Source organism: Diabrotica virgifera, chromosome 9 (genome assembly GCF_917563875.1).
Source record: "Diabrotica virgifera virgifera chromosome 9, PGI_DIABVI_V3a".
Lineage (NCBI taxonomy): Eukaryota > Metazoa > Arthropoda > Insecta > Coleoptera > Chrysomelidae > Diabrotica > Diabrotica virgifera.
In genome coordinates this window covers 184,117,596-184,144,278 of record NC_065451.1, presented here as the reverse complement: position 1 = coordinate 184,144,278, position 26,683 = coordinate 184,117,596, and the positions used below count along the sequence as shown (strand labels likewise).

At 32.2% G+C, this 26,683-nt stretch overlaps 2 protein-coding genes across 12 annotated transcripts in view; one reads left to right on the top strand and one right to left on the bottom strand.

The window, feature by feature from the left end:
• LOC114337984 (mitogen-activated protein kinase kinase kinase kinase 5) overlaps positions 1–7,018 on the top strand; it is a 134,574-nt gene extending 127,556 nt beyond the window's left edge. For 10 of the 11 annotated variants that reach the window (XM_050661125.1, XM_050661123.1, XM_050661120.1 and 7 more), the window contains 2 exons: positions 4,606–4,713; positions 6,656–7,018. In XM_050661125.1, coding sequence (XP_050517082.1) covers positions 4,606–4,705 — 100 coding nt within the window. In that variant the 3' untranslated portion in view covers positions 4,706–4,713; positions 6,656–7,018. Of the gene's footprint in view, positions 1–4,605; positions 4,718–6,655 lie in introns of all 11 variants that reach the window. The other variant, XM_050661116.1, reaches the window with a different exon arrangement.
• The window catches only part of LOC114335610 (guanylate kinase), a 345,069-nt gene that overhangs the window by 295,006 nt on the left and 23,380 nt on the right, over positions 1–26,683 (bottom strand). The window lies entirely within an intron of this gene.

Below are 26,683 nucleotides of genomic sequence, written 5' to 3'. Positions count from 1 at the left end.
AAAATGTTGGATAAGTGGCGATTTATTTCTGAACGTAGTCTTCTCTTAGTTCGATACACTTGACTCAGCGATACTCCACCTTCTTTAACCCGTCCGAAGAATATCTTTTCTCGAGGTCTGCAAAGTAGACTGCCGTGGCGGTGGTGAACTCCTTATTCGACTTAAATTTCTGCCCGGCGCGCGGGTGACTTTTTCAAGTTTGGAAACAAAAAGAAGTCGTACAGGTCCAAATCTGGAGAATACGTTGGATGGAGCAGCAGTTTGTTGCCCAATTTTACCAATTTGGAAATGGCGATGGCGTAGGTGTGAGGCGGAGCGTTGTCATTGTGGAAGAGTATTTTTTCTTCCTCAATTGGGGCTGTTTTTTTCTGAAATTCGGCTTCGAAGTGGGCCTGGGGAAACTGTAACCTATTTATTTTAAGCGATTAGATCATATTTGTATCTAAGTAAACGTAATAAAAGTAATAGGAAAAAAATCAATAATTTTACAATTAATTGGTTATACATAGTAGGGATTGTACCTATTATACAGAGTGTCCAGAAACTCTTCTAACAATCGAATCCCGGAGATTCTTCAGATAATTTTAAGAAAATTTAACTCAATTCACCTCGTCCGAAAATGCTTCCCAAGGAAGCTAGAGCTATTTAAAGATGGCGTATTCTAATTAGTCTTTTTTTTTAAATAGCTCCAGAACACTTCTATTTAGAAAAACGAAAACTGGTACACCTATTTATCTTCCAGAGATAAATCGATTCCATCATATTTGTCAATTTTTAGTACCGGTCATAGGCGTCCGTTTAGGGTAGGGAAACGGATATTTTATCGCATAACTTTTCTGTGTTTAACTTACGAATTTTTGACACTGGATTATTAAAACTATGGAGTATTCTTGTACTAAAAGGTACTCTTGCTTTAAGTCGGTAGGATACTTCGTGTTCAAAAAAATTGATTTGAAAATTTTTTCGGTTTTTGAATTTGAAAAATAAAATAAAAAAAAACTATTTAGAAAAACGAAAACTGGTACGTTTATTTCTCTTCCAGAGATGAATATTTTATCAATTGTCAATTTCTAGAATCGGTCATAGGTGTCCGTCTTGGGTAGATCAACGAAATATCATAACTTGCTTTAATTGTTAAGCATTTTTGACAGTAGAGTATTAAATTATGAGGTATTCTAGTACTAAAAGTTACTCTTGCTTTAAGTCGGTAAATACACCGTTTTTTTTTTATTTTTTCAAATTTTTCTTAAATTCAAAATACGAAAAATTTTGAAACTGATTTTTCTAGAAAACGGTGCATCCTACCGACTTAAAGCAAGAGTACCGTTTAGTACTAGAATACCTCACAATTTAATAATATAGTGTCAAAAATGCTTAAAAGTTAAAGACAAAAAGTTATGCGATAAAATACCCGTTGCCCTACTCAAAACGGACTCCTATGACCGGTACTAGATATTCGCAATTGATGGAATCGATTTATCTATGGAAGATAAAAAGGCGGACCAGTTGTTGTCTATCGAAATGGAAAGGTTCTGGAGATAAAAAAAATCTAATTACAAGGCGCCATCTTCAAATTGTGTTAAATTGTCTTAAAGTTATCTTAGGAATCTTAAAATTATATACAGGGTGTTCCATTTAAAAAAAAACATAAGTTTGTGTCACCCTGCCAATACGGATAGCCCTGTATATTAGAAAATGTTTTTAAATTATGATCCTCTTTGCCCCACGTTTCACCTAAATAACTTTTTTCGTATCTCTTACCACAAACGAGTAATTGGACTTTTTCACACTAATGCCCCATCCTGTAAACGAAATAACTATAAAACCATCCTGCCTCTTTGTAAATAGACTTATATTAAGATTCTTGAAACATATGCAAAATGGCATGACTCAGAACATCGTGGAATTTTTCACGAATTTTCTTACAAATCTAGAACTCCTGCCGTCTTACAGGAACCGTTTAACCTTCCTACCGAGTACCGAAATAGTTATTTTCCTAACAAGTGCAGAAAGTCATACTTTTCCGCACGCGACTGCAGTTTGCCGAACGACGCAAAGCGTGAGTTCGGCAAGCAGTCGAGTGCGGAAAAGAGACTTTCTGCAAGCGTTAGGAACAATATTTTTTCTACGAGTCTTTCAAAAATGACCAAATCATAATCAAGTAATTTAATTAATATGAAAATACATACACAAATTAATTCTTTGACAAGGTTGTCAAAACCAAACTTTCAATATAATTAGTTAGCATGACGACGATCTTGGTTTCCATGACGACGATTCAAAACCACTGTTATTGTCTACTGATTTGACTTTCGAATATTATGTCAAAATTATTTTATTTCATCGAATTCTCGCGTTATTTCATTAAAACATGCAAACAATAAGATATTTGAAATAAATTAGTAAATAATATATAAATATTATTAGTTTATTGCATGTATTATAATTACTTTAAGGCCATATTAACATATTTAAATTAACACGCGTGAGGAAAAGTAAAAAACGCGTGCGGAATAGTAAAACGCGTGCGGAAAAGTAACACGCGTGCGGAAAAGTACCACGCGTGCGGAAAAGTACCACGCGTGCGGAAAAGTACCACGCGTGCGGAAAAGTAAAACTTTCTAAACTAAAATGCGTGCCCGAAAGTAGACATTTTTGCACGCTCGTAGAAAAAAGTATTGATTGCATTTGAGTATTTTAACTTTTTAATGGCAGAAAATCGCGGAATCAGGGTAAAAATTTTGCGCATAATTTTCCAAGGGACAAGTATACTTAAACAGTAGGAGACGTCATGCCAACATTTTTTTTGATCATTTTGAAATAAATGTGTTTAATATATTTAATTATTTAATTTATATAAAATTTCATTATTTTCCTTACATGTTTGGATACATATATACTCCGTTAGTCCGTTTGCAACCCTCCTGCCGAAAAAATTTTCTTCATAAAATCCATAGTATCCTGTCATTCTACGGATATGGCAGGACTCAGAAATTCGTCGCAAAATCCTATTTTTATTTTTTTGGGAAAATCTAATTTTTACAGGAAAATGTGACAGGAAATTTGTGGATATTTCCACAAATTGTAAGTACCTCGTCTTCCCTTCCACTATTGCAAAAGGCAGGACTTGGAAAATCGTGGCTGAACTATCTCCCGGTCTACTACCAGTGGAATCATGTTTCGTCGACGGTTATTAAACAACGTAGAAACTCATTCGGATTACGCTTAAACGGCATCAGACACTGCTCTGAAGTGGTCTCATGGTTGCGTTTATTGTTCGGAGTTAGAAAATGCGGCAGCCATCGCACCGACAGCTTTTTTTATGCCCAAAATTTCATGCAGGATATGACTAACGTGATCTTTTGAGACGCTTACTGTCTCGGCTATCTCACGCACCTTCAATCCGCAGTCTACCAATACGATATCGTGGACTTCTTTCACGTTATCCTCAGTAGTAGCGGTTTTCGGGGCAACTGGGAGTGACTTATCAAAAACCGACGTGGCCCCACGTTAAATCTCATTAAACCATTTTCTGACGGTTTCCAACGAAGGAGAAGAGTCGCCGTTTACAGAATTCAAGCGCTTTTTCATTTCGCTGCGGGATTTCCCTTCTGTGGGATAGGCCGTCTACAAGAATGTATTTCACGATGGCAAATTTTTATTGCGACAGTGACACCATCGGGCGGTGAGGCTAACTACTTATCGAACCACTCACATACAGTTGAGTCCGCGAATCTTTACCCGTGCGTCATTAATACCTGGCGAGATAAAACACATACTTTTTATCTAGCATCATTCTCTTCCACGCATGAAACTCATGACAAACCAGCTACCGCCTGCTATTAAGTAAAGACACATGTTATTTTTATGAACCATCTAGACTCAGTGCATTGAAAAGAGATAGGTACAAAAAAGGACGATTCGGTATGTTTTCATATTTTAAGCACAATTTGTTTGACGTTTCTGCTTTGTTTACTTTTGTGGCTGTCAGTCAGTTGAATTTTTTGCAGTTTTTGTCGAATTTTTGCGTTTTGAAGTTTCTTTATATTACACAAACAGTTGTTTTCACAACTAATTTTATATTGGGCTTTGAAATTTTAAGGTAAATAATTATATTTTGGCAATTAATATTTAAAACATACAAAGCTAACGTCATGCACACAGTAAAGAAATGATTGTGTTTAGATTTCCGTGAAACTGAATAAAATAACAAAAATAAAATTGTTATTGAATTTTTTTATAAATTGTTTATTTATTTATTAATCAATAATAATAAAAGAATTTATTAAGCTACTTTAAATGTAGCTGTAATTCTGCACAAAAATTTTGAAGCAAAACTTACATTTGACATTTTATATATTTGATAACGTCAAATTTTATAATAAAACCCGTAATCGGAAGAGTAGACTCTTTCTGTCAGTTGTTGGGTAAAGACTCGCGGACTCAACTGTATATTCTTTCGCCCGCTCGTCTATCCTGAAGCCATCTGTAAATCTAAAATTATGCACTGAAAGTCTTCTCCTCGAAAATAAAATGGATCTGTCTTTGCGATGCTTCATATTAGTTAGGGGACTGAAGATATTAACCCCTTATTTCTGTTTTTAGGGTCGTCATGTTAGAAAGTAATTTACTTAGGACTGGTACACTAACAAACGAAGAAGGTCACGACTTATATATCTTAGCAGGACATGAAGCCAGTTATTAATAAGAAGAGTAAGTATGTATACATTCTTCTTCTTCACACCTCTCTTATGTAATCTAGATCACTGTACGATGGGTTTAGTTCACTTGGTATTATCTTGATAGGCAACATGTCCCACCCAATGTGCACATGAATACAGTCATAATGTAAACTGTACACGTAATGTCTTATGCTGCATTATGTATACAGCATAATATACTTATTTGAAACTCGACTTAGTAAAACCTCCGTTATCCGAAACTGCTGACAGTTTCAATAATTTCGTCAATAAAAAGTAAATTTTTATCACAAAACGGAAACAATTCGATGTTAATTTGTCAACATCGTCAACATTGCTCATACAACTAAAGAACGCAATTAAATATACAACACATTATTAAATCACCTCACAGTATTTTTTAATACCAACTTTGACGAAAAATTCCATATAACTTGATACAGAAGAATACAAGAAACAATGTTATTTTTAACCGAAATTCTTATTATCTAAAACGGCCTCCCCCCCCAATTATTTCGGTTAACGGAGGTTTTACTGTATATCTCTTCCTTGGTCGTGTTTTCTTTTCTAATATTCATTCATTCATTAGACTTTCCAAATTATATTTGTTTACACTCATATTTCCGGGTATTGTGTGTTCATATTGATCTTCTTTAAGTGCCATCTCTGCGACAGATGTCGGCAATCATCATAGCTATTCGGACTTCATCGGATATCATCATTACTATCTTTACTCTATCCACCGCTGCTCTAAAGAGTTCTACAGAACTGCATCTAAACCAGTCCCTTAAATTCTTTAACCATGACACTCTCCTTCTTCCTATACCCCTTCCGCCATCTTTCCCTGTATTATCAGTCTTAGCATTTCATATCGCGGTCCCCTCATTACGTGTCCCAGATATTGTAACTTTATTATTTCACATTCTTTACCCATTTCTCGCAATACTTCCGTGTTCGTTTTCTTCTGTGTCCATGCTATTCTAAGCATCCTTCTGTAACACCACATTTCAAATGACTGTAGTTTATTTATGTGTTCTTGCTTTAATGCCAGCTTTCAAGTCCATATTGTAGTATCGAGAACACGTAGCATCTCAAAGCTCTTACTCTCAGTTCTAAGCTAAGGTGTTTGTTGCAGAGAACTGATTTCATTTTTACAAACGCATTTCTTGCTATTTCTATCCTGGTCCTTATTTCTGTTGTTTGATCATTTTTCTCTGAAATTCAGGTTCCTAGGTATTTGTATTTATCAACCTTTTCTATCTGTACATTTCCCAGATGTATGGTTGCTTGTGTGTTTGTTTTCTTAGTTATTATCATGTATTTGGTCTTTTATATTCATTTTTAGTCCATATTCTTCACATGAATTGTTTGTTTTGTTTTGTAATAGTTGGAGTTGTTCAGCAGAGCTTGCCATAATCACGGTGCCATCTGCATATCTTATGTTGTTAATAGATCTTCCGTTAATTATTATTTCTTCACTTTGAGATAGCAGTGCTTCTTCAAAAATGGCTTCACTATATGCATTAAAGAGTAATGGAGACATAATACATCCCTGCCGAACTCCTCTCCTGATTTCAAGTTCTGGACTGGGTTCGTTATCTATTAAAATTTGTGCTCTTTGATTCCACTAAAGGTTTGTTATTATTCGTAAGTCCCTTTTGTCTATGTTTTTTGTCTTTAGAATTTGGACTAATTGTTCATGTCTTACTTTGTCAAAAGCTTTCTCAAAATCAGCGTAACAAACATGCACATCCACATTCATGTCCATACATCTTTGAGCTGACACATTAAAAGCAAATAACGCCTCTCTGGTTCCTAGTCCGTTTCTGAACACAAACTGACTATCATCTATTCCTTCTTCTAGTTTTTTATTTATACGACCATGTATTATTTTCAAGAATAATTTGAGATAATATATTATATATAATAAGATAATTACATATTCTCTGTTTTAGACAAGCTCATCGTAAATCCAAGGTTTCTGCTTTGCTTAAGAAGTTAGACTAATCAAAACACTTAACTTATTATTAGAATAGATTCTAGTTAAGTCGGAAAAGAATACAGAAATCGTGATGTTTTAGAAAAATTGGAAGACGGAATTTAAAAAAAAAATATGAGAGATTATAGAGATTTTTTTCTCGTAAGAATATATACCTCAATTTTACTTCTCTTCTTAGAGAAAGTAGAAGATCTAATTGGTATTTAAATATTTTTAGATACCACTAATTTTAGAAACAGTACCTACAATTGAAATATATAATACAATAATTATATTTTCGTGATTAAAATTGAAATATATTCTATTTGAAATTTAAAAAGAGTAATTTTTCACCATAGAGATTTAGGAATTTTGTAGTGTTTCGTTCTTAGATCATTGTTCGGCTTTTCGATGGAAGTTCATTTCAGAAAATTTTCTTTGAAAATGTTTTTCATGTGAGCTGCCATATTATTTTTAACAGAAATGTCAACAGACGTGGCACTGCTATATTTTATTGATTTGGAAATCAGGAATCCGAACACTTTTTAATTTATGTCTGCATAATGAAAACATTCCAAATAAATAGAAGAATTTACTAAACCTCGTATACAAGCTCTTTACTCGAATACTGGAAAATGGATTGGAAGTTTAACTCATCCTTCTGTCAGTTACAAGAATAAGCAGGATTTCGATCAGGCCACGGAATAAACAACCATCTGCTGGGCCTTAAAATTGTAAACGAAATGTCTATTAAATATAGTAGACCTCTAACTCTTATTTTTATTGACTTCCACAAACCATTTGATATAGTGGAAACAGTCGCTATCTTAAAAACACTATCGGAATGAAGAATAGACCACAGGTATGCGGATATTATTCAAAATATATACGAAAATGCTTACCTTCTGTAAACATTCATTGTATGACTAAGAAGATAAAAATTGGTAGAGATGTGCAGCAAAAATGATCGCCATTCTTGTCCTCAATGAGCTAACAGAAATCGAGAAATCGCCTATAGAACTTGTGGAAAGATATGTGTATTTGGTTCACAAAATAAGATAGTACGTTTCTGCGCTTCTCATTTGTTTCGAGCTTCTGTTAAATGCCGTATAATCCGTGTATAATATTAAAATAGGACATATTAATAACAGAAGCTCGAAACAAACGGGAAGCGTTCTATACAATGTTCTATACATTTTTTTTTGGAAAATTAATAGTTTTCGATTTATTCGCTATCGAAAGTGTTAGTTTTGTATAGAAAAAAATCAATGTTTTTCGATATACTCATTTACGATTCACTCAATTTTTGCCGTAAAAAAAATTTTGTTCAAACCAAGTTCTTGTGAATTAATAACCTACAATTAACGCAAGAAAACCAAACATGTGAATTATTCAGAAGAATAAGTTTGGATTGGTCTATATTCGAAGAGATGAATGACAGATGTATTTAAAACAAAAATGTCCCAATCCATTTAGAAAGGTAACCTTTCAACCACTGCGTTCTACCAGCCCTCATATACGAAGCAGAAACCTTAACTTTCACAAAAGCTTAAGAAATTAACTCAGAAATGAAGAAGTTCGTAGACGAACCGGAGTGGAAGATGTTATTGAACATATTACAAGACAAAAACGAGATGGGCGGGACATGTTGCAAGAATGAAAGACGACAGATGGACAAAAGAATTGCTTGAGTGGAGACCACAGGCAGACAAGCGGAGCCGGAGAAGACCCTCAATGCGATGAACCGATTACCTCAAAAGAATTGTGACCAATTGGGTAGTAGATAAGGTGCAGAACAAAAGAACATGGAAGTATCTAGAGGAGGCCTATGTTCAGCAATTGACAAATCAGGGCCGATTAATGATGATGATTGATTATATAGAAAATAATAAAATATAGTTCTGCAAGCAAACTAAGAAAACTATTAATATTCAGCTCAGCGGGGTACTATTGATGGACATTAGGCCAATCAAGTTAGGTTTTTACTAGACATAACGGAAAAGACGAGGTTTGACAGTTGAAATGTGTAGTATGAGATATTACAAAAAGACTACCATCTTGGGATTCATCAATTTTTTAGTGGAACATTTTTTAAATAAACAGTCAAAACGTCAAACTTAATTTTTTGCTCATAACTTAAAAACTTGTTTATTTAGAAATTTGACGTCCACAGGTAACTTTTTCAGCAAAAAAAAGATACATCGAATGAGATACGCTAAATGAAAATCGGTTAATAAACAAAAAAGTTATTGCAAAACGGATGACAAAATCACTGTTTTTGAATATTGTTAATAACAATTTTATTGTTTATTAAAATATGTTTTAATATACCTAAAATTGAGGGCATTATGGTATTTGAATGGTGTGCAAAAAATGGTCTAGATCTGTTAAACAGTTTTCGCAAAATTGAATTTGTTTATAAAATTTTTTGAAAAACGAGCTAATTTCTGAGGCTGGTCCAGTGAATATGGCTGAATGTATCTCAATAATCCGGGGCGCATTTCCTTCGTTAAGATGTATACTAACAGCGTATAAAAAAAAGTAAAAAAAATTACATATACGTACACAAAATTATTTGTTAATAAATAGCAGTTTTTAAGCTTATAAACAATTACAATAATTTCGTAGCAATTAGATCAAATTAAATGGCAATAAAAAATACGGAAAGTTGGTTAAAATACACCACAAAAAATTTTTAGGTCCTACGACCCTTGGGGTCTGAGATGGCCCCTTTTTTTGAAAAAATCACTGTTACGTTAATTAACAACACTAAGAGCTGAAATTAACCAATCTTTTATAAGAAAATTCAAAGGTTTTAACAAAGTTTTTAGCAAGAAAAAATGTTAAAAATTTTTTAAATAGGAGTTTTATAAACAAAGAGTATTTTGCGTTCCGACTAAAGTAAAAAATAGCGGGCGTAGTCGACTGACTGAATAGTGGGCGCGGTTGGCGACCGGCAGCAACTCCTAAAATTACGTTATACCGACCACAAAAATCAACTTTAAGGTGAATGACAAACTTTCGTCATTCCTTATGATTTCGAAGTCTGTGAATCCGAATATGGAGTTTATTTTTTCTAGAATTAGTGGAACATGTTCAAAAATCAAATTTTATGCAAAAATGCGAAAAATCAATTTTGATAATTAATCAATTTTAACTCATTGTATTTTTGGTCGCTGTAAATATTTCCTTTTGAACATTTTACTGTGTTATCTTTGAAGCATTTAGATAACAATGAGATTTGTCCAAAATGATTAAACACATTAAAAGAGAAGTTGTTAATTTCTAAACATTTTGTCGTCAGATTTCGTTAGTTTCATGTTGAGTGACAAACTTTTTAGTTTATAATTTTAACTAACACAGAAATAAAGTATAATTCATGAAGAAGTTTTCCAAAAAAAATTAATTTAAAATATGCAATAGGAAAAATGTTATGTGACTTTGTAGACGAGCGGCACACCCCAAAAAAGCTTACTTCTCGAGATACTGATACTAACAAAATCGCAATTTTACCCTAAAAATAAAAAAAAATCACGTTTTTTTGCGTTTAACTTGCTACAACTCAGTTCCATTGTAATATTTTTTTCTAAAATTTTTATAGTATATATTTCTCACCTTTCTGAAGACAATGGGACCTGCTTCAATATTTCTGTCTTGCTATAAAGAAAGTTATAAATTGTTTGAAGTAAAAGGTGCAGATTCTTGATTTGCAAAGTTTAATCGCAAAAGTTGAGTGACAAAATTTGAAATTTAGCTGTTTAATTAATTGTATGTTAAAATCTAGAGTACAGAGAAAAAAATGTTTTATAGAAAAAAGGTGTTGTAACTTTTAATTTTAAGAAAAACGTGATTTCATTTTTTTATTTTTAGGGTAAAATTGCGATTTTGACAATGTTTTCCCATCCAAAATTCAAAATAAAACTCATTTTCGTTTTCAGCGCCATCAAAAACATAAAGTAAGACCAAAATTAGCCATTCAGCACTCCGTGGTTGATATATCGAGAAATGAGCGTTTTTTTTTTGGGGGGGGGGGAGTACCACTCGTCTATAAGGTGGCGTAACTTTTTTTCTGTTGCATATTTTGACTTGAAATTTTCCAGAAAACTTCTTCAGGACCTATGTTTTAATGCTGCGTTGATTAAAATTATAAACTAAACAGTTTGTCACCCAACTTTTATAAGTTAACATAAAACTAATGAAAAAATTGTTTAAACAATTTTCCGGCCGCGGTAGCTCTTGGTACCCTCTGGATTTGTTACAAGGAACTTTTTTGTGTAAGTTTGTGCAAAAAATACGAATCGGAATAATTTACCTAACGGGGTCGACGATACAGCCTGGACTACACACGGATTCAAAATAGAGAAGAAAAAATGGCCTATACCTACCAATCGGGTTCTACTGTACCAAGTTTACTATTTTTTTTTATCTATGGTATTTACCACATTAAAATTATAACAAATATTGAATGGGTTGCATATGTGAGTCCATATTAAATATAGTAATGAAACACAGACTTACTCACAATCATTTAATTATACTTTGACGACCGGTTTCGATCTCTACAATATACAGATCATCTTCAGGTCGGCGTTACAAGTAGTTAAATGCTACAATAAGAGAAAACTTGTGTTAGACCAGTGTCTGATTGAAGAGATGTTAATAGAAAGCCAAATTTAAAAAATTTTTTTATAAAATTTTTTGAAATAAAGGTTTGCAACTGTTGACATTTCAGAATATTGGTATATACAAAGTCAAACCTATGAGTAAAAATGCTCATAGGCATGTATGTGCAAATGGGTGCATACAGTTTGAATTTGTTGAGATTAAAATTTTTAACCATTAAAAAACAAAATAAACATAAACTGACTTAAATATGCTTCCAAATTCAAAGTAGTAATAATAAAAGAGATAGTAATATTGTTCTAATCTACTTACATGCCGTTACAAGGATTGCGTTGCAACTTAGTTGTTGTCATATTAGTACGTCCAAATTATGCTAATTGGTTTGTTGGGATAGTGATAGGGTAAACAGACATGTTACGTAGGTTAAAACACAGTAAGATTTCGAATTTGGAATGGATCCTGAAGGAAGATGCGTATGTGAAACGGGTGATGTTTTGTTCGAATGGAGAAAGACAATGCTCCAGGAGTTGCGTATTAATTGTAGCAAAGTATGAAATGTTATTCTAGGCTCTTGTACAAATGTGATGGTCTTAGCTCGTAGATGTTATACGATGCGGGCAGAGGTCAAAGCATAGGAAATGACAAATAGGAAATTGTTGTCATAAATTAATCTAATTTAAGATATGTTGTTCTCAGTAAATTAACTGAGGGATGTCATAAGTATAATAATATCATAATATTATGAAGTAGTAAGTGCCATACACTGTGAAACTATGAAGTGTATAGAAATTAAAGGAAAGCTAGTTAGTTAAATGAAAAAAATATTATTATCAAAACATCGGTTAAGAAACTTTAAATTGAAAAAGGTAAGAAATTGATAAAATTAAAGATTATTTTGTTTGAGCTATTGTATAATGGGATATGTACAAAGAAAAAGAAAGAAACGAAATATTAATGGAAGGGTGTAGGCACTTACTTGAGAATAGTTTTTAACTAAATAAATAAATTAACACATAACACATAGGGTTTAAAAGCACAAAGACATAACAATTATTGGTAAAAGGTTTTTTAAGGGAGGTAGCACTACATTTCCCCAATTACTATTTAACTTAGTTTTTACTTCCTAAATTGAAGTCTAGTTTTTGTGTTTTCAAGAGGGAATATTGACAGTGTAGACAGATGTAGGTTATCTGAAATGTCAAAACACTTCTTCTCAAATGTTGTACAGTAGTTGCCTATTTTAATTAAATCTCTTAGTAACATAAAGTATACAGCATTTTCAAATTTTACAAAATTTTACAATTAGCATAATTTGGACGTACTAATATGACAACAACTAAGTTGCAACGCAATCCTTGTAACGGCATGTAAGTAGATTAGAACAATATTACTATCTCTTTTATTATTACTACTTTGAATTTGGAAGCATATTTAAGTCAGTTTATGTTTATTTTGTTTTTTAATGGTTAAAAATTTTAATCTCAACAAATTCAAACTGTATGCACCCATTTGCACATACATGCCTATGAGCATTTTTACTCATAGGTTTGACTTTGTATATACCAATATTCTGAAATGTCAACAGTTGCAAACCTTTATTTCAAAAAATTTTATAAAAAATTTTTTTAAATTTGGCTTTCTATTAACATCTCTTCAATCAGACACTGGTCTAACACAAGTTTTCTCTTATTGTAGCATTTAACTACTTGTAACGCCGACCTGAAGATGATCTGTATATTGTAGAGATCGAAACCGGTCGTCAAAGTATAATTAAATGATTGTGAGTAAGTCTGTGTTTCATTACTATATTTAAAATTATAACGTTTATCTTATTTTCATTGCAAAATTATCCAAAACAAAGCAGCTAATAAAATGTATAAACCTTTTTTGAAGTGGCCTTTTTATTGTTATTTTTTAAATTTATTTATTTAAAATATAATTTTACTAAATAAATGTGCAACATAATAATATTCATAAAATTCAAGTTTCTACCAAAATATATAAATATAATATTACGCTTCAAATCCGGTATACTGTCAATGTTAAAAATGGGCTGCATTCTCATTCATCTACACCCATTATTTTTTTTACTTTAGTCGCAACGCAAAATACTTTTTGTTTATAACAGTACCATTTAAACAATTTTTAACATTTTTTCTTGCTATAAACTTTGTTAAAAACTTTGACTTTTCTTATAAAAGATTGGTTAATTTCAGATCTTAGTGTTGTTAATTAACGTAACAGTGATTTAAAAAAAAAAAGGGCTATCTCAGACCCCAAGGGTCGTAGGACCTAAATTTTTTTTTAGAAGTTGTGTATTTTAACCATCTTTCCGTATTTTTTATTGCCATTTAATTTGATCTAATTTCTACGAAATTATTGTAATTGTTTATAAGCTTAAAAACTGCTATTTTCTAACAAATAATTTTGTGTACGTACATGTAATTTTTTTTACTTTTTTTTTCATAGGCTATTAGTATACATCTTAACGAAGGAGATGAGCCCCGGATTATTCAGATACATTCAGCCATATTAACTAGACCAGCCTCAGAAATTAGCTCGTTTTTCAAAAAATTTTATAAACAAATTCAATTTTGCGAAAACTATTTAACAGATCTGGACCATTTTTTGCACACCATTCAAACACCATAATGCCCTCAAGTTTAGGTATATTTAAACATATTCTAATAAACAATAAAATTGTTATTAACAATATTCAAAAACAGTGATTTTGTTGTCCGTTTTGCAATAACTTTTTTGATATACTACATTTTTTATTTCCTCTAATAACTTTTTTGTTTATTAACCGATTTTCATTTATCGTATCTCATTCGATGTATCTTTTTGTTCTAAAAAAGTTACCTGTGGACGTCAAATTTCTAAATAAACAAGTTTTTAAGTTATGAGCACAAAACTAAGTTTGACGTTTTGATTGTTTATTTAAAAATTGTTCCACTAAAAAATTGATGAATCCCAAGATGGTAGCCTTTTTGTAATATCTCATACTACACATTTCAACTGTCAAACCTCGTCTTTTCAGTTATGTCGAAAAACGGCTTATGTTTTACTAACTTGATTGGTCTACATGCGTACTTAAATAAACAATGGATCATTCCATAAAACAGGTAGATCCCTTGTTGATAGAATTTCACACCCTGAAACGCTGAGCACCTTGCACCCCGCTGAGCTGAATATTAATGACTCTCTTAGTTTGCTTGCAGAACTTTACTAATTCACGAAAAGAATGTCAAAAAGAAATGGAACAGTACATGGACAGAAAATTAGTTTAGTTAACAGTAGGAAATGGTCAACCAAATAACAAACGAGGAAGTGGTTCAAACACTTTAAAAGATAAAGAGGGGTAAAGCAGTTGGACCATATGATATTCCTGGTAAAGTGTGGAGAGCATTAGGAGAGACACGAACATGTTGTCTAACAGGTTTATTTAATAGAATTATGGAAATTGGAAAAATGCCAGACGAATGGAGAAGCAGTATATTAATAGTGTTGGTGCAAAACCTCGTGAACCTTGAAAATGCGTATGTATAACCGAAATAAAATGAAGCCTAAAAACATACGACTATTTTATTTGCTGCGAATTGCGCGACAGGTACCATCTGCACCCTGATATTTTCAGTAATGTCTGAGTCAATCGTTTGGTTCGTATATTGACGTCACCAAATGAATGAATAGGTTCACGAGATTTTGTAACAGCAATACCTGTTTACAAAAATAAGGGAGATATACAACAATGTACAAACTACAGAACCATAAAACTGCTTAGTTATACCATCAAAATATGGGAGAGATTATTTGATAGACGGATACATGAAGAGGCCGAAATCGCCGATAATCTGTTTGACTTTATGCAAGGCAGATCAACAGATGCAATTTTCAGAATTACAGTTGATGGAAAAAGACACGAATAAAGAAACAAACGCTCATATGGTATTCATTGATCTTGAGAAAGCATATGATAGAGTTTGTCTAGAGATTCTGTGGTGGGCACTGAATAAGAAAGGAATCATCGGTGAATATGTAAAGGATGTGAGAGATATGTATGAAAGACTAACAACTAGTGCAGTGTTAGAACATGTGTTGTTGATTAATGATAAATTTCAGGTGAAAGTAGGATGGCACCAAGGTTCGGTGCTTAGTCCTTATTTATTCTCATTAGTTTTGGATCAGATAATAGCGACACTACATGATAACATTTCCTGATCCTTAATGTATGCTAGTGGATAATTTATTAATTTCCATAGATTATAATAAAGATAGTTTAACGTCTTTATTTTGAATAGGGAGAATTTGAAATTGTGATTAAAATAATGATTATGATCTAGAAGGTAAAGTCCGTACATATAATGTGTTTTTCTATTATTGAAAGTTTTTTTATGTATTCGACTATATGTTTGTTAAAGTTTCTACCAGTTTGACCGATGTAAGTTTTTGGTCATTCATCAAATATAAGTTTGTGTACATCATTGTTTAAGTGCTTTTTCTTTTGACTTTGATATATTTAATTCCATTAATTCCGATGTTTGAAATAACCCAAATACGTATACGTTAAGCGCCGGACTCCACTTGCGATTTGTAGTCGCGCGATTGTTTTGTCGCGAAGATTGAACACATTGTTTTAAATGCAAGTTAATCCATTTGCGACTAAATAATCGTGAATTGACTTGTATTTGAAACAATGTATTCAATCTTCGCGACAAAACAATCGCGCGACTAGAGAATCGCAAGTGGAGTCCGGCGCTAAGAGATAAATACATATCTTGATTGTTCCCGAAATGAACTTCCATCGAAACAAATCTGTTTAGGACTATAATTTGTACACTAAACGATAAATAAAGGAGTGTTAAGTTTTGCTCTTATGTTAAGTTGGCCTTGATTTGCAAAAAGTTGAAATTATGTAGTACCTTTCTCGTTGAGTTGTGATCTGTTTTTCTTTTAATTTAATTATAGTGCTTGAAATCTGCTTATGACAGGGTAATCTACCGGAAAACGTTATTCACTAAAATTTTGCAAAAGAGGGAGACTTTAAACGATTCCAAAAGTTAACCGATGCAAAACAGAAATTAGAAAAGAAAAGATTATCTCACAATGAGTGAATTATACAAAAACAGAGATACACCTATTTTGCAATATGAAGATTTGAAATTTGGATGTTATGTAACGTTGCCAGATTTACCATTTTTCTGATATAATTAGTAACTTTGGTTTTTAAATACAACATCCTGTATATTGGATTTTTATTGAAATATTCCCTTTAATAACGGTTCAACCGCATACTATGTAGTCAGGAACATCTTAAAAATATAAAACAGAAACTATAAATACCTGATCGTCTCAATAAATTTTTTATTCGAAATATGTACAACTATAGTTGAACGTAATAACAAAGAATATATACTCTCATAGAAGAAGAGTTTGAATGGAACAGATGGTCACGTTTATTTGTCCCTTGAAAATACCTTAGTCATCGTCAGGCCACATGCACAAAATCCTATGTTGGGCAGTACCCCTCTATAAGGTCTATATTCTTTGATAATAATTAAAAGTTTAATACATTGCTAAATTAATGTCTACATAATCAAGTGTTCAAAATATCCGCCATTGTTAATTTGGCAGGATCCTAAATGATGGTAGAATGCATCTATTACAGTTCTTCAGGTTCCTCTAGAAATTAATATGGATTCATCGATAATTCTTTGTCCTAGCTCTGCAACACTTGCTGGTGTAGTGTTATGAAATCTACTTTTTAAGTATCTCCAATAAAAATAATCTTTGGAGTTCAAATCCATGGTTCGGGAAAATCTGATTTAAATGACGCCGAACATTTATACTAAAAACCAAAATATGGTCTTGCTGAAACCATTCCCATTTAAATTGTCTCCACTCTGACTAAAACTGACTTGTTTTTCAGGGCATTTCATAATTTCTAAGTGGCATTTCATAATTATCGCTTGATAAATTTCCTTCCCAATTAACTGAGTCCCCACTATACTCCACCAAACATGCATAGCATACGCGGATGATGTGGTGATACTATGAGAACAAAAACATCTAGAAAAGGTTGTAGGCCTGTAGCGCTGTTGTATATTTGTACATCTTTTTAACCATTATGAAACCATTATAGAAAAAGAAATGACAGATGTAGAAGAACAAAATGACTTTCGTGTAGGCAGATCTTGTATGGACAGTATATTTTCTCTAAAGCAGGTTATTGAGAAAAGAGTAGCCCATAACCTTTCCACTCATGCAGTCTTTATAGATCTGACAAAGGTATACGGTCTACCTACCACTTTCAATGCCCTGGATAGCAATAAAAAACAAATAATAAACAAAGAATATAAATACAAGCAGTACAACAGCTTTACAAAAATATTACAGTAAACAACAAAATTGGAAACAAATTAACTAGAAAAATTCCTATTAGTAAGGGCATGAACTAAGGCTGCTACATAGCACCTACACTTTTCACAATATATCTAAATGAGGCTCTCTAAATGTGAAGAAGAAAGTGCTGCAATATAAATCGAAGACCATAGACTGCACATGATAAACTTCGCTGACGAGTAAGCCATTCTAGCTGAAGACGAGAGTAATGGACTATATGCTTAGAAAACTGGAATAGGAGTACACCAAGTGAGACCTCATAATTGATAAAAAAAACCGAGTACTTAGTTGTAAGAGAAAAACCAGAAAGCCTACAAATTGAAATGGGAACTACAAACCAGCAGAAACCTTCAAATACTTGGGAGTTCAAATAATATCAAAAGCAGGGAGTAATGAAGAAATACATTCCAGGATTGGCCAAGATCAGCCACCAGACAGCTACACAGTCTATTGTGGAATAATAAAATAAAAGAAGAATTTATAAAATAAATAAGAAACAAATGAACCATTGGAGACGATGTTGCCGGCTCAGTAGATTTGATAGGGTGAGAAATGAAGATAGGAGAGAAATGGAAATTGATCTAGATATAACAGACACAATCGAAGCCAAAAAACTTAACTGGTATGGACACCTTCAAAGAATGCCAGAAAATAGATGGCAAAATATAGAAAAATTGACTCCACTTACTAGAGGAAAACGAGGTAGACCAAGATGATCCTGGAGAGATGTCGAAGATGCAATGACTGCCTGATCTAAAAACTGAAGATTGCTTCGATAGAAAAACGATAAGTTATCTAGCTTTTTTTTAGATTATTCTCCTCCATTCGAGGACTTTCTTTTAACATATTTTGACCAGTAAGTGACGACTGTTTATTTTATTACAAGGAAAGTGTGCGATCATTTATCGTACACCGCAATTTGTAAATAGACTCCACAAGGCAGTTTTTCGTTGGTTTATTTGTTTCAGCATTTTAGATTCAATGTTTGTATACAATACGTTTAGTTTTCTATTAGATATAGGCGACTAAAGGAAGCGCTAAAATCGGCAACATTGCTTATTCCACTAACGTGGTGACGGAGTTAGAATCAGCGAGAACTAGATACATTAGCATGGGAAGAGGGGACCGTCTCATACTCGACGGCGCACAGTGTTGCCATTTAGAGTATGTATCTAATTTGAAACTCAACATGCTGTATTTTAGCACCTATAATGACCAGAGCCAGGAGATATTTCGAATACGGTACGAATTGATTACCCTGTTTTGCCGAAAACTGTAGCGAATGCCGAAAAAGAAGCTTGTGTTTATTTTAGTCAAAAGATAATACTCTGCTAGATTTCTGTATTTTTCTGTATAGTGAACAGCGTTTTTGGCTGTGTTTTTATTATCAATTATATAATTAACACGAATGTTATCTTGTACATATTGTAAAGTCTAAAAAATAGGTAAAACATACCAAAAAGTAATTTATTATAGTTGGATGGACTTTTTTTATTGTATCTATGGCAGTATGGTCAAAGCTCTGTATATTTCTAACGATTTTTGGATTTACAAATGCTTCAATTTAATTATGTTTATTTATACATTTTTAAAATGTACTAAATCCGGTACTTCAATTTGTCTGACTAATATGGTATTATTTATTTGTTTCATTTATTACAATATACAGCGCGACAACATTGTAGCAAAATAGGTGTTTGTTTCGTCTACTATCTCTTCGTTCGAGCTGAATTTTTTATTTACTGGCCATATCTTCAGACTTGGGAAGAAATAATAACTGGAGGAGGCCAAATCATGAGAATACGCCGGATGAGACAGCAATTGAAGCCCAACTCATAATGTTTGTCAGTGTGATAACCCTCTTGTGAGAAATAACACTTTTTTTCTGCATATGGTTCAATTGTCACTGAGTTCCTGCTTCAGCTTGTCCAATAATGCACAATAATAGCACTATTGCTATTTTTACCTATTTCAGGATAGTAAATTACAATAGTATGCCTTTGCAATCCCAAAATATATGGCAGGGGAACAAAGTATGCTAAATGTGCAGTCACTCGAGCGCTTTGGGGACTTATTGGGTTATGAAGAGTAGCTCCTAAAACCAAAAGAAGTTAAGTAAAGTTTTCCATTTTAGTGGGTACTTTCCATTTTTAGTTTAATTTTCCATTTCGAACAATCGTTTTTTTAGATAATAGCGCCATCTATCGATAATTCGAAAAAATGTCTCGAATAAAAGTTACTTATTTTTACGTAAGGAATCCAAATCTGCAATAAAAAATGGTGGCTCCCATTTAAGATTTTACAGTAACCCCCACCCCACCTCCGTGGGTGGTCGTGTTTGGTGCCATTCGATAGATTTTTCAAAAATATTGAATAAGTGTATTTTTCAGTTTTTCGATCTGATGTTCATTTCGCGAAATATCGCGGGATTCGTATTTAAAATATTAAATTTACCCCCCACCCCTCTCCGTGGGAAGTCGTGTTTGGTATCATTCGATAGATTTTTGAAGTATATTGAGTACGTATTTTTTAGTTTTTCGATCTCTCATTCATTTCGCGAAATATTGCTTTTTTCTTGTGAAACCATTTCCACTCATTTCCCATACCCATTTCCTTACGCCCCGCTCAAATCGTCAGATTTTTTAAATATACACTGTTTTGCATGTACTTAACTTACCTTATCTTAATCTGACGATTTCGAGTTTTTCTAAGGATAGTTTTTTTTCTCGCCCCCCCCCCCCCCTCTAAACAAACTCCCCTGCATTAAGAGCCAATATATTAATATATCGTTCATTTGGAAGAAGAGGGTTATAATATAACGAAGAATTTTCACTTTTTCAGTAGAAAGGTTTTTAAGATTCATATTAGTTTATTTCATTTATTTTGTGCAGTTATTGATATAGGATTTAATGATCGAGTATGATAGATTTCTGATCTTTTTATCGCTCTGAGAAGAATTTTCTTTTTTAAGATATCAGGTTTAGAAAAAAACTTGGATATATCCTATAAGAAATATTTTCTTTTTAATACACTATGTTTGCTCATAAAGTTACATTTTAGAAATTGTATTAATAAGGTATTATTAAAAAGGCCATTATATCAATTATTATGATTTAATAAAACTTATTAACAAAACATTAAAAAACTAATTAAATAGTTCGTATCCATTATACAACACAAAATGAAACATAAAGCAATAATATTAATTTTCCTTTACAAATGTTTGTGAAAACTTAAATAGTATTTAGGAAAACTAACTTCAAGATCCCCACATGACATATTTTAACATTTTTCGGAATACTAAGATATACATAAGTCTACACAAGCTTTAAGGTCAAACACGCCATTAAAACCTATTTCTTGTAGGTACTTTATATTACATTGTGTTTTGTGCATCTTTAAAAGAATAATTATTGTCAAAATCATCTTGAGTATAATTGCCTTGAATATTTTGAAGATTGCGAAAATTCGATTGGTACGGCTGTTATTAAACATTATGGTCTAATTAAATTAATCCTTAAATAATACTACAGTTTAATTTATACTAATTTACCCAATGCAAAAAAATGATAATTCATATATAATAAAATAACTTTGAAGAATAAGGTTACATGTCACAAAATTACTTTTTACGCACATTATATTGCTTCTTTTTTATGATGTATTGTCCAAAAAAAAGTTACAACTAAGAAAGTTTCACTTTTAGTGTTAGAACTTTTAAGAAAAATGGGTATATCCCAAAAATAAATCACCCTTTTAATTAAATTAACTTATTTTTGTCTATTATATTCCAAGATATAATTGTATTCTCTAAAGCGAATAACGTTCTGTAGAGAAAGTTATGGGAAAACCAAAGAGTTACATCTACCATCTCTCGGAGACTAGTGTACTTACACATGTAACTATTTTTACCATAGTAGAAGTCATTATTTGGAAGCAATTGATGCAATAAAAAAAAACTTTCAACATTTTGAGATGTAAACCCTCTTCTTCCAAATAAACGATATGGTAAAGGTACATTTTCAGGGTACAAGGTTTCTCGCCATTTAATAATCTGACGCGCTCGAGTAACTGCAAAAATCCCTGCTCGGGCTCCCCTACCAATATAGTCCTGTCGCCAGGGGGGGGGAACAACGGCCTCCTTAATTCAGATGGACTTACCCAAGTTTTTTTTATGTATTTTGACCCGTAGAACACGAATTTTTTGGGTAACAGTTGATCCGTATGTCGATAAGTTTGTTATAAACAAAGAACTTGAGGAATTACATAACAGCGATTTTTCGCAAAACAAATTTTTTTTGTATTTTTTGGGTGATTCTGAGCAAAAAATGGTTTTAGAAGTTTTTTTGTAGGATGCATAGTTTTAGAGATAATCGCGGTTGAACTTTCAAAAAATCGAAAAAGTACAATATTTGAACCCGAATAACTTTTGATTAAAAAATAAAATAGCTATTCTGCTTACTACATTTGAAAGTTCAAGTCAAATTCTATCGGTTTTGATTATTTGCATTGCTAAAAATTAAGTTTTTATTTGTTAAACAAAGCCATAAACACATAGTGTTTCTCGTGTCCAATGCATGCGTTTTAATGTACGTAGTCTACGTAGAAATGGTTTGTATGCGCGCCTACTCGTTCGATTTCAATGGGAAATGCATTGAAAACATCATTCAATCACTATGTGTTTATAGCTTTGTTTAACAATAAAAAAATAATTTTTAGCAATGAAAGTAATCAAAGCCGATAGAATTTGACTTGAACTTTCAAATGCGGTAAGCAGAATTGCTATTTTATTTTTCAATCAAAAGTTATTCGGGTTCAAAAATTGCAATTTTTCGATTTTTTCAAAGTTCAACCGCGTTTATGTCGAAAACTAAGCATCCTACGAAAAAACTTGTAAAAACATTTTTTGCTTAGAATGACCCAAAAAATACAAAAAAATGTTTTGTTTTGCGAAAAATCGCTGTTATGTGATTCCTCAAGTTCTTTGTTTATAACAATCTTATCGACATCCGGATCGACTGTTACCCAAAAAATTCGTGTTCTATGGGTCAAAATACATAAAAAAACTTGGGTAAGTCCATCTGAATTAAGAAGGCCGTTGTACCCCCACTGGCGACAGGATTAATAGTGGCCATGACCTTTTCGACTCATTGATAGACTCTTGGCCGGTTCGGAGCACTTTTGTAGTCATCAGCCTACTGCCGTGCGTTCATTCTGTTCTCTGGTGTTTAGTAGAGGATCCAGGTTTGATCAACGCTTACCAATCGACGCCGAAAGTCCGACGGATTACGCTTCTAAAGATCCAAACACTGCTGTCACGCGATTATGCTCAATAGTCAGCAAACGAGGCACCCATCCGCAGGATAATTTTTTCATTTTCAAAACTCTCTTCAAAAGATCACTACTGCGCACCTTACTAATTATTGTGGCCTCTGACAATTCGTGCACCTTTACTTTAAGATAAGCTAGAAACATTTCGTCCAGTGCTTCATTCAGTGTTGATATATGGCCACTACGAAATTCACGGAACCAAAATTTGACAGTGTAGTCTGAAGGAGCATTACTCCCATATATGTATCCAGCTTTTTTTGTTTCCTTCTGAAGAAAAATCCTTTTTCTCCAAGAGCGTCATTTTTTCAAGTACGACAACTTTATGCAGCTGCCAAAGATGTACTAATGGCCGCATCACGCTAAAATTTGACATATGCCTAAAAAAGGTTAACTTTCTAGAACTGTTTTTTTTTTTAGATGAAGACTATTTCATACTACCAGATACACTGGAAATACAATTCGTACGACATACATTGTAGATGACTTTAATATGAAACAGTGATTATAGATGACACCGTGATGTGTGTCTGTTGAATAGGTACATCGGCTTCCTTAAAGATAATGAATCTGACTTAACATAATAACAAGGTATTTACTAAATACACAAAACCCGAAAACAATTACTTCTATATCTTTCTGAATATTAGTTTTTTGTTATCCAATTTTCTTCTATATTTTTCGGCATTTTCTTGTTACTACTCGGAAATCAGCAAATTTTGCAAGATACGACCAAATTGATATGTTAATTGAGAGCTCTTATTTGTTATCTATTCTTACCTTATTTGTTTTGTAACAGAAATCATTGCTTTACGCAGATATTCATAGACTGAAGACACGAAAGCTCTGGATGAGTGCTAAATTTTGTTTTACAGTAACAAATATGAAGTGTTGAAATTTGTCTTTTTGAATGATTATGTACATCGCGAAAAATCTTCATCAATTTTAATTTATCATAATTATCGTTCCTATAAATGTTTTAACATGGTTCTAAAACCATATGACAACAATGCTAGTATGTGTAGTTACATTTTTGTAACTAACATATTGTAGATCTCTGAAGTTGTTAGAAAGTATAAATGGAGCTTAACAATAAATATAATAAAGACATTATTCTATATTTTTCTTATTTTGTTAACAATTATTATTTAAACTTTGTCACCTTTATTGTAAAATTATTTAATTAAATAAAATATTTTTAATTGTTTGTGAACTTTTTATTTAAAGACCTTTTTATTTAAAGGGGAATTCATAATTGGCAATTGGTTGATGGGAGCCATTGTTGAAATGATGCAACGTCCAATATGGAAGAACTTAAAAGAAGGATACTCAATAAAAAGTGACAAAAAAATACTGGATGGTCGATGAAATATTTAAGTTAATAATAGAACAGAACGATCATTAAAACTATAGATAATAATATAATGTTTATTTACTATTTAGAAAAGTTGATTACAAAAATTCCACAAGGAAATAGCTTCAGAAAAATACAATAGTGTTCTAGTTCACTATCATATAATTACCAATTAATTTCAAGTTAAATATTTTGTATAAACAAATAGTTGTTAGCACATAAACAACGGAAAAATTCGCTGATGAACCAGAGGTTCTGATCAGGGATTACATTCATTTACAATATTCAAATATTTGTACGCAGTACGATCAGGTTGATAATATAAGATATTATTACAAAGTGTATACATATTATAGTATGAGTTATATAATTTTTAATAACAGAAGATCGCATCCAAAAATTTTGATCCAGTGTTCTTAATGAATTTTATAAAAATGGATTGAATCATGTTTTCTTATGTAGGTAAGTTTTATACATCTTGGGTAAATAGTTAAATATTTTAGGAATAAAATACGCTGTCTACTCCCCCTGTCGCCAGGGGGCGGGGGAGGTTACAACGGCCTCCTTTATTCAGATGGACTTACCCAAGTTTTTTTTTATTTATTTTGACCCGTAGAACACGAATGTTTTGGGTAACAGTTGATCCGGATGTCGATAACATTGTTATAAACAAAGAACTTGGCATAGTTTCAACTTTTGATTAACAAATAATATAGCAATTCTACTTACCGCATTTGAAAGTTCAAGTCAAATGATACCGGTTTTGATTATTTGCATTGCTAAAAATCAATTTTTTTTGTCGAACAAAGCTACATAGTGCGGCCGATATGTGAAACAATTGCACATTTAATGATACAAGCCTATAATTTGGACCACATATACTACACATATAAAGGTTCAAATTTAGATATGAGGCCATCTCAGATTTTACCTTTTACAAAAATGGCGACTATACATGTGCTTAATAGTACCATAACTCTTGAACGAAAAGTCCGATTTCAACCAAATTTGGTATATAGGTTCTTTTTTTGATTTACAGAGAAGAACGCAAGATGGATGTGGTGAACCAGAAGAACCGGTTTACCAAAAGTTATGTTTTTACTGGTTGTTTATATAAAAAAATGTTTTTTTTTTCAATTTTTTCCCTCTGTATATATTAATTTTTCAAAAAGGTAATACCGCAATTAAAAAGAGCGTAAAAATATTTTGCAGAAAATATTTTGAACTTTTTAGTTATGTTAATTACCATTTAATAAATGCATAACGTATCTTCACATGTACCTATGTGTGGCAGATTCGTGCAAATATTATAAGAATTATTGTGAATTTAATGGTAGAATCATATAATTTGGACCACATATACTACACACGTCAAGGTTCAAATTTAGATATAAGGCCATCTCAGATTTTACCATTTACAAAAATGGCGGTAATTCAAAATGGCGACTATACATATGTGACTAATAGCACGATAACTTTTGAACGAAAAGTCTGAGATCAACCAAATTTGGTATATAGGTTCTTCTTTTGATGTGTAAGACCAAGGTCTTGAACCGAAAGAATTGATTTACCAGAAGTTGTGTTTTTCCTAATTTTTATGTAAAAACATGTTGATTTGTTACCAATTCTTTCACCCTGTATATATTAATTTTTCAAAAAGATAATACCGGCGTTGAAAAGAGCGTAAAAACATTTTTTAGCAAATATTTTGAAGTCTTTAGTTATGTTAATTACCAATTAATAAATGCATAACGTATCTTCACATGTACCTATGAACCTATGTGCGGCAGATTCGTGCAAATAATATAAGAATTATTGTGCACTTAATGCTAAAGGCATATAATTTGGACCACATAAACTTCACATACAAAGATTCAAATTTAGATATGAGGCCATCTCAGATTTTGTCTTTTACAAAAATTGCAGGTATTCAAAATGAATCTGCCGCACATAGCTACATGTGAAGATACGTTATGCATTTATTAAAAGGTAATTAACATAACTGAAAAGTTCAAAATCTTTCCTAAAAAATATTTTTACACTCTTTTTAATGGCGGTATTACCTTTTTGAAAAATTAATATATACAGGGTGGAAGAATTAAAAAAAAAACAACATATTTTTACATAAAAAACAGTAAAAACACAACTTCTGGTAAACCGATTCTTCCGGTTCAAAACTTAGATCTTACTCATCAAAAAAAGACCCTTATTGCCAAATTTGGCTGAAATCGGACTTTTCGTTCAAAAGTTATCGTGCTATTAGTCACATATCTTCAGCCGCCATTTTGAATGCTAGCC